This window comes from Thalassophryne amazonica, chromosome 5, assembly GCF_902500255.1.
Source record: "Thalassophryne amazonica chromosome 5, fThaAma1.1, whole genome shotgun sequence".
Lineage (NCBI taxonomy): Eukaryota > Metazoa > Chordata > Actinopteri > Batrachoidiformes > Batrachoididae > Thalassophryne > Thalassophryne amazonica.
The window spans coordinates 56774758-56784218 of record NC_047107.1 but is presented as its reverse complement, the minus strand read 5'-3'; the positions used below and the strand labels follow the sequence as shown (position 1 = coordinate 56784218).

At 42.5% G+C, this 9461-nt stretch overlaps 1 protein-coding gene across 1 annotated transcript; it reads right to left on the bottom strand.

Moving 5' to 3' along the window:
* Window positions 1-804: 804 nt before the first annotated feature.
* On the bottom strand, window positions 805-8458 carry c5h2orf68 (chromosome 5 C2orf68 homolog). Its single transcript, XM_034169467.1, has 4 exons — window positions 8265-8458; window positions 1375-1490; window positions 1041-1186; window positions 805-940 (listed from the first exon to the last, which is right to left on the bottom strand). The coding sequence occupies exons 1-4, from the start codon at window positions 8372-8374 to the stop codon at window positions 818-820; spliced, it is 495 nt and encodes a 164-aa protein (XP_034025358.1). The 5' UTR covers window positions 8375-8458; the 3' UTR covers window positions 805-817.
* Between the last annotated feature and the right edge of the window lie 1003 nt (window positions 8459-9461).

Below are 9461 nucleotides of genomic sequence, written 5' to 3'. Positions count from 1 at the left end.
AAAATGCTCAACTGCAGGCAGATGACGTGTAGTCAGTAAATAATACACGTTTTAGACCAAGAAACAACCACATTCACATTTAATGGCTGTTCAATTCTATAAACTGTCATAAATTGTTTTTGTGTAACATTTCTGTATAAAAAGTATAAAAAATAAAATTCTCAACAAGTAAAATAAATTAGAATAAGGGAAACAAAGTTATCACACAAAAACTTTAGCATGGGTACACCCACAAAACTCTACGACATTTGTTTATACAGTACGATAATGGACACATTCACATCTAAATATTTATATTTTGTTGTTTGTAAACAAACCTATCACATGTTCAGAGAGGCCTTAGGTGGCTCGGGCATCTTTTCCGGATGCTCCCTGGACGCCTCGCTGGAGAGGTGTTCTGGGCACATCCCATTGGGAGGAGGCCCCGGGGAAGACCCAGGACACGCTGGAGGGACTACATCTCTCGGCTGGCTTGGGAACGCCTTGGGGTTCCCCCGGAGGAGCTGGGGGAGGTGTGGGTGGATCGGGAGGTCTGGGCGGCTTTGCTTGAGCTGCTGCCCCCGCAACCCGACTCCGGATAAAGCGGAAGAAAATGGATGGATGGATGGATATCCATCCTTTAGCATGTGTCCAGAACGTTTGGATTCAGTTGATGAGAAAATGTTCCAATGTGAACTCGTTGTGACAATTCCTTCACTGGATCTCTGCAGAACAGATGTGTGTGTGTGTGTGAGATCCCAGAGGTTTGAAATCTTTTTCATTAATAACGTTTACCCGCATGATGTATTGCTCAGCATACATTCCTTTTGAGACTCCATCAGGACTTGTCCCGTCTTTGGTCCATTTCCTTTCGAATCCGGGTTTCCAGAGCTGCCCTCATGTCCAAATCCAGGATGTTCTTTTCTGCGACTTGCTCCACCACCTTCTCAGGTTTGTCCTCCTTCAGACAGAGACAGACTGTGAGGACGGTTGGAGCAGATCAGAGTCAAAGCACACTGAAGCTCAGGACCAGATCATAGGCTAAAAAGATGCTCATGAACCTTGTGCACGAGGAAGGAGGTAATGGTACCAGAGTCTGCCTGGTAGTCAAGCCAGAAAAGCTCAGCTCCCTGGGTTTCAGTCTCTGTGCTCGAGCCGCTCTCGTTCCACTCTTCAGCCTCAGCGCCGGCCCCTGGCTCGGATCCACCTACCAAACAAGCACACACACACACACACACACACACACACACACACACACACACACACACACACACACACACACACACACACACACACACACACACACACACACACACACACACACAGTCTCTTCATTGCACTTAGTGGATTTACAGTCATCAGTGGAAACAAAATAATTAAGCAGGTAAATCTTACATCGTCGGCGAGGATGGTACACTTGTATGTCTGGGCGCCGCGGGCGTCGGGGTATTGTAGTGTGTCGGCGCCGCTGAAGCTCTTTGGCTTGTTTCACCTCTCTATCATAGTCATCTCTTCAACAGACAAGGATTCACAGTTATCCAGAGGTATTACACAAAAGTTATTTACGTAACTAACAGTTATCAATGTGCATTTAAAAAAAAAATTAAAATAAAAAGTGATGAAGATCTCAATCTTTTACCCCATTTAAGCCACCTTGACACTTCCACAAATTTGATCCCCACAGTGGCATCTTGCATGTCAACGAGTAAAGTTGTCGTAAACTGTACGAGGCCCTAGGCATAATGACAAGCAGTGTTTGCAAAAAGGTCGCACAATGTTCACAGCTAGTTCACGCAAGTGACAAAATTTATGCGTGCCAGAAATTTTGAACATTTCAAGATTTTCTTTGTACACTGGCACGCAGCCACACACAGTTTATGAGTTTACTCACTGGCAGACAAGATTGCGTGCCAGTGTGGGGATCAAATTTGTGGAAGTGTCAAGGTGGCTTTACACAGCACCCTTCTTCTTCGATTTGTTTTAAAGAGTTAAAAACTGTACAAATAGCCAAAACTGTTATTCAGATAAACAATTTGCTGATTGACAGCAGTGTCATAATTTTGACACTTGTTTAAATAATGTGAAAATGAAAACTACCAAATATTTTTTTGACAGCATCTTCAGATTTTCTTTTTCTCATGCTAAGTCTTTTAACATGCACTGGTGGTGTGCTTTGCTGCATCCACGATACCATGGAACTGCTTTGGTTTCCTGGATGGCAACCACCCAGGTACACACCTGGTCCATCCCCCACATCTCTCAAATAAACATTTATCTGCCACAGCCAGGTGAAGTGTGAGCATCCCCTTGGCCTTCTCCAACAATGCACCACAATTCCAAAAATGCTGAAGCTGCAAGTTGGAGTTTTATTGGACATAAAAAAAAAATAAAAAAAAATCTTTAAATAAGATGCTGACCTTGTGTTTTGGTAAACTGAATGACACAGTTCTTGACATTTTATAACCTGTATAATTAATCAACAAAATATCTGATAGAACAACAATGGAAAACAACATTAACTGCATCCCAAAGTGACAACAGGACAACAACAATCAAATATGGATTTGCTGCTGCAGAGTATACAGAGTATATTATTAATGACAAGCTGAACAAAAATTACAACTGTAAATTCAAAGTTAAGAACTTTAACTGTCTTCATTTGCACAACTTAAAGTTAAAAACCCAAAACATAATTCATAGGGATTTTAAAGTAGACCTGCATTGAAATAATTGTGGTCAGATCTCAGAAAGAAATAGCTGATATGTATTTATAAGACCCTTGTGAATGCAGTAAAGTAAATCTGTAAGCCCAAATTTGTAATTCAGTGGAGAAATCTTCATTTAAAAATGACAAATTTGCAGCTAAAATTTGACCCTCCGTGAAAACTGTTTGTACATCCGGGACATTGCAGTGACGTCCGGCAGAAGACGGAGTGCTCGCACCTTCAGTCCGATCCCGCATTGAATTGATTTTTATCTGTTAGTAATGTTACTGTTATACACATCCTGGTTTCAGCATCCAAAAGTAAGCTGCAATGAATGCGAGATACAGCACTGCATGCTCAGATCAGCAGCGACATCGACAGCGGGCGACGTTCTTCTCCAACGCCTTGCTCTCACTGCCTCCGATGAGCTTACCGAGTCTGCGGGCTCGGTAAACGCCGCAGCAGGCCACTCACACCGCCCTCATGTCTGCTGTGCAGCCGGCACCACCTCTCTGTCTACTGAATGGAGGTGCGGCCAACTTGGCAACAAGTCCAGAGACGAAGCACGCTGTTTTGATGCGGAGCGGCCGGTGACACCTGTTGCCCACAAGGACAGACTTCTTGCGGCAAAATCCGCAGCACCGCACGGTCTCGGTAATCGGAGCCGCAGAGCTCCGCGGCCAATGAGAGAGGTTTATATCTTTTTAATGACTTGAATTCTTTGCGGGTCCCGCATCCGTACCCCGCGACATTAACACCGGAGGCTAAAGACAGTAGATTTTCAATGCGACACCACTCAATCAAATGGGCGTATGAAAAAGTCCCCAAAAATCATTTTCAAGCAACAATACAAGAAATGTGTACTCACCAAACGTACCGCAAGACAATATGAAGTTTTAAAAAAAGTCGATCCTTCTGTATAAGACAATAAAAAGGTGCTTTTGTAAGAGATGCAAACTGACGTAAATCCACAAATTACAGTTGGCACGCGCAATGCATGCTGGGATAGGGTCTTCTCTCTGACGTCTCGGCAGCGTCCCGGATGTGATGACAGTTTTGCGGAGGGCTAAATTTTAGCTGTAAATGTGTAATTTTTAAACTAAGATTTCTCCGTTGAATGACAGATCTGGGCTTGCAGATTTACTTTACTATATTCAGAAGGATCTTATGTGTAAATATAAGTCATTTTTTGGTCCAAAGATCTGACTGCATTTATTTCAATGCAGGTCTACTTTAAATAAATAAAGGAAAAACAGTAAAAGTATTTGAGAGGCCCATTCACTTTCTATACCAGCTTACTCCAATCAAGGGTCACGGTTGGGGGCTGGAGCCTATCCCAGCAGTCGGGCATGCGGCGGGGTTACACCCTGGAGAGGATGCTAGTTTGTCATAGGTCCACATATAGAGAGACAAACTCATTGACACTCACATCTACAGCCAATTTAGAGTCACCACGTCACCCAACCTGCATGACTTTGGAAGTGGGAGGAACGTGGAGCACCCGGAAGGAATCCACATGACCATGGGAAGAACATGCAAACTCCACACAGAAAGGACAGGTGTGAAGCAATTCCATGACCTTCTTGCTATGAGGTAACAATGCTAACCACCAAGCCCCTGTTACTTGAGAGACTGAAGCAATAAATATTTTTTCTCTAACAAATTACCAAATGATTGACCTATTTTCATTCATTCATTCATTTTCTGCTGCCGATATGGGTTGTGGTGACAGTAGAACAAGCAGCTTATCCCACACTTCCCCATCCTTGCCCAAGTCCTGTAAGTCTTTCCAGGGGATCCCGAGGCCTTCCAAGCCAGCTCCTGGGTCTTCCCTGGGGCCTTTTCCCAGGTGGATGTGCCTGGAAGATCTCCCTAAGAAGACAACCAGAGTGCATCCTCAACAGATATCTGAACCATCTCAGCTGGCTCCTTCTGATGCGAAAAAGCAGCGGCTCTACATTGAGTCCCTCCTGGATAGTGGAACGTCTCACCCTGTCCAGGGGTTTAAGCCCAGATACCCGACAGAGGAAACGCATTTCCGCCCCTTGTATCTGCAACGTTATTGTTTCAGTCATTACCCAGAGTTCCTGACCACAGGTGAGTATAGGAGCGTTGATGGCCTGGTAAATTGAGAACCTCACCTTCTGGCTCAGCTCCTTCTTCACCACGACGGCCTGGTGAAGCGTCTGTAAAACATCAGACGTCGCCCCAATCTGTCTCTCAATCTCATGCTCCAACTTACCCCCACTCATGAACAAAATCCCAAAATACTTCTCCTACACTTGGGGCAGTAACTCAGAGGACAGAGGACCATGGTCTCAGATTTGAAGGGGCCGATTCTCATCCCAGTCAGCCTCAAATCTGCTCAGTGTGCATCGGAGGTCACACAGCCTGATGAAGGAAAAGCAGAGATGCAACTCTGATCTACTTTCAATGTACCAATTTTTCAGTTTACAATTTAGTACAGTCACTTGCCCAGTTCTGGATCATTGCAGGTTCTGGATCACTGCTGTAGTATTTGCGCCGCCGTTTCTCCTAATCAGCGCGAATAAGCTAATACTTGGTACCAATGGAAAGACTGATGTTTTGTCTACAAACAACCACAAGCTCGACCGGATCCAGCCATCCTTATGATCAGCAGAGGAATCAAAACATCCCGGTCTCCGTGGTGTGCACGCGTTTTCTGACTCACTCATTTGTGCAAGTGTGAAAGTGGCGATCTCTAAGAAGTAGCAAAGGTGAGTTAGCTATTCAGTGTCATTGGTTCTAGAGTGGGAATATACTTACTTACATGGGTAGAAAATGTCAGCGTGTTATGTCTTGCTGTATAATTGCTGCACGCATTTATCTCCGATGCCAGAATTTGCTGGTTGTGGATCACTGAAGCAGCAGCCTCGTGTCAGTACTTGCGAGCCATGTGTACTTTGGGGTCATCTCAACATCACGAATGTGGGGGCTTTTACTTTTTAATTCGGGAGAAATCTCACCTCCACACATTTAAAACCCTCCTTTGCTCTCCATCTCTAACAATATAAGGTGCGAAATGATAGCAAGTTGGGGCATCTTGTGCTGTCCTCCTGACCCACTTCATTGAGTACTGTAAATAAAACATGAAGTGAGCTAATAAATCTTAAAAAGAAGCATTATTTTGTTCATGAAGGTTGAATGGTGGATACACGCGGTTTCCAGTTATATACAGTGTAGTACTATGGAGAAATAAGTTGATCTTTTGTTATGAGAGCTCTTGCAACATAGCACATTTATGCTTTTTCAGAAATAATGTGGAATCTCGATAAACTTATTTCAATTCAGCAACTTTTTACTGACCATATATGGATCAAAGAATGCAGGTTTGAAGGTATTTAAAAACACTTCATTTTTTGCTTGTAAAAACGTATAACAGTGCCCTTTCGAAACTAAGTAAATTCTCATTTAATAAGTATAAATTATATCATTTTGTGTTCAAAACACATTCTCGGGCACAGAATTCATTCTTCTTCTTCTATTCTTCATTAGAAGGGCTCCAGCCAGATGCCAGGAATGCCCCAAAGTGACACAGAGTGTCGTGATCCAGAACCGGGCAAAGTGATCCATTTCCGGCAAATATGTGCACCACACATAATAGAGAAGCTTGAATCTTCGACTGGACTGGGTTGCTTGACGCAAGGACGTTTCGCTTCAAATCGCAGAAGCTTCCTCAGCTAAAATTCTTGCTCTGGTAGTCTGACTTCTGTCTTGACTCTTGTAGAGAAGAATAAACAGAAGTCACAAAAGCTGGAGTTTTAAACCTAACCAGACCCCTCCTACCGAGAGGCACGCTGCTATAGGCTAGTGCTCTAAAAAATAGCTCTAATTAGCACCTATTGTGCTCTAGTTAGCACCCTCCTAATGACAGAGCAGCTGTCCCTCCTAATGATGGGACGGATGCCTCTCCTGATGGCTCCCTTGACGACTCTCCTGATGACGTGAATGACTCATTACCATGAACAAAAGACTGAAACTGCTTTGACCTGAGTACCCCATTGTAAACAGGGGATAAAGCGTGTCTCAGACCCCCTCCCTGGTTAAGGCTGGGTTTCAACTGTTTCATATAGAATGCCTCCTTGACCCCTCTCTCAAACCATTTCTTCTCTCTGGCTAAGATTTTAACTTCCTTGTCCTCAAATGTGTGGTTAGTGTCTTTAAGGTGGAGATGAACTGCAGAATGAGGTCCACTGGCGCCCTCTCTGTGATGCTGGTATAGCCGTTTGTGTAAAGGTTGCTTTGTCTCACCTATGTAGTGTTCGTTGCAGTTTTCCTGACATCTTATAGAATACACTACATTGCTCTGTTTGTAACTAGGGATCCTGTCCTTAGGGATTTTGTGCTGTCTGAAGATCCTCTGTAGTTTTTCCCCTACTCCTGCTAAATAAGGGAGAGACACTCCTCTTCTTCTTGTCTCCGTCTCCTGTCTATCTGGTCTCTTTGTTCTCTGGGACTTCTGCACTTTGTTCAGGGACCATCGTGGGTACCCACATACTGTGAGGGCTTTCCAGACAAGTTGTTCTTTAGCCCTTCCCTCTGCAGTTGTGGGCACCTGTAGGGCTCTGTGTTGAAGAGTCCTGATCACCCCGAGCTTGTATTCAGAAACCACACATAATGTGGCTTCACACTTTAAGTAGAATGGCTACCCCATCCAGAATCCTTCAGCTAGATAACATCCAAATACACAATACAACAATACACAATATAGGACATTCAGTTGCATTATGGCTCCATATAGCGGGACTTTCAAAAAAGTGATCTAGAACTGGGCAACTGACTGTATACTGGCTCTAAATTTTGAATGGATCCTGTTCGTTAACTATGATATGCAATATTTTCCCAGGCAGTATCATTCCACAGTTGTACATAATTCTTGTTTTACATTTTACTTTTGTCCACATTTTATTTTAGTTGTACATATATTTAAGTAATTTATTTTGTTAAATTTCATTATCTTTTCTTTGGCTAACAATAACTCGCACCTCAGAAAAGCACCTTTTGGAGTTACACTCAAATCTCGTTGCAATGTAAATTACAATGACAATAAAGGCGATTCTGATGACCTCCTCTTTTCTCTAAGCTCCCCCACAACCTAAAAAAAAAACCTTAATATTTCTGTCTCACTAATTATTAAATTGTTTTTATTACATGCTAACACACACAAAAATAACTGATTTCGCATCTATCCTTAAGTACACTTGTAGTTTGAGGAAAGACGTTTAGAAATGGACTAAAAAAACAAACCCTTTTACCTACACATTGTTGAAAACGGGTGCACAGGCTGTCAGACCTCCTCACGAGAACAATCATTCATTCATTCATGATGCGTTCAATGTCCAGCCTATGAACTTGAAGACCACATTGAAAAATAAGTGTTTTCATGCTTTAATGTTATCCTTGGTTTTACTTGCACCTTGTACTTTTAACTGGTATGAATTTGTCTAAAATAAATCCAACCCAACTTTTGTTTTCCACAGTAAAGTCTAGTTCCAGCTGTGGTTCGTTAGATAACATTAATGCTAAATCCCGGAGGTAAATGTAGCCGAGCATAGTTACCTGGCGATCTGGTTCCTCCGAATATGATGCAGAAAACCGTGACTCATGTCCAAACGGCCTCCGGGTTTATATTTCAGCTCCTGTGCTTCATTATCTCTTAAAATGTCCATTTCAACAAGGAGCTGTTTACACGGCGCCTGTGTGGATGAACAAACCCATCGACACAATCTGTGAGCAGCTGAGACTGTCTGCGCCACAAATCTTGTTGTCCAATCTAGACTTTCCCGGGGTTTATAAACTACAAAGAGGACCATCCTCTTAAGCCCTAGGGCCTAGTTCACCAAAATTACATACCCATACATTATGATTTATTTCTCAGCTTGTGCAAAATCAAACATACAAAACTTTGGATCAGCTAAAAGACAGGTTCTAGGGGATGATGTGGATGCAAAAAAAAAAGAAAGTAAATAATACTTGGTAGGAGTAAATGAGTTTTCTTTGCCCAAAAAATGAATTCTGATTTATGTCTTTATTTGCTTGGCGTTTGAGCTGTGGTTAGTTAATATGTGATTAAAGTGGATAGTTTTGTAGTGGAGACTTCACTTTACATTTTCATGTATAATAAGTGTATGTTGGTGTCAGCATTGGTTAGTTATGAGCGTTTAAATGTTCCAAAACGGGGCAAATCCCTAAATTTGGGGACTCAAGCAACACAAAACAAGCAATTTAAAAATAGGAGAAACACAAACAAGGCAAATTTTAAAAATAGGCACATAAACAACAAGAAACAAAAATAGCAAAAACACAAATCAAGAAGAAATAATGTCAGTAATAAAAGTAAGTCCCTTCGGCTGCTCCCTTGTTTGAACTTGGGGTCGCCACAGCAAATCCAAGGTGGATCTGCATGTTGAATTGGCACAGGTTTTACGCTGGATGCCCTTCCTGACGCAACTCCACATTACATGGAGAAATGTGGCAGGGGTAGGATTTGAACAATAATAATAATTATTATTGTGAATAATAATAATGACAATAATGATAATAATAAAAAATAACAAGAACAATCTGAGATTTCTGACGTCTGCCAGTCCGGTATTGCAGACCAAATGGTCCCCCATAAAAATTGGTCCACCCTGCCTCCACTGCGCATGCGTCATTTCGGACCACAGCTGCACGTCTGAGACTGAGTCTCTTCACCCAAAGCTATCAAATGGATTAATGGGATTATTAATCATCAGATGACAAGGTAAAACCTCT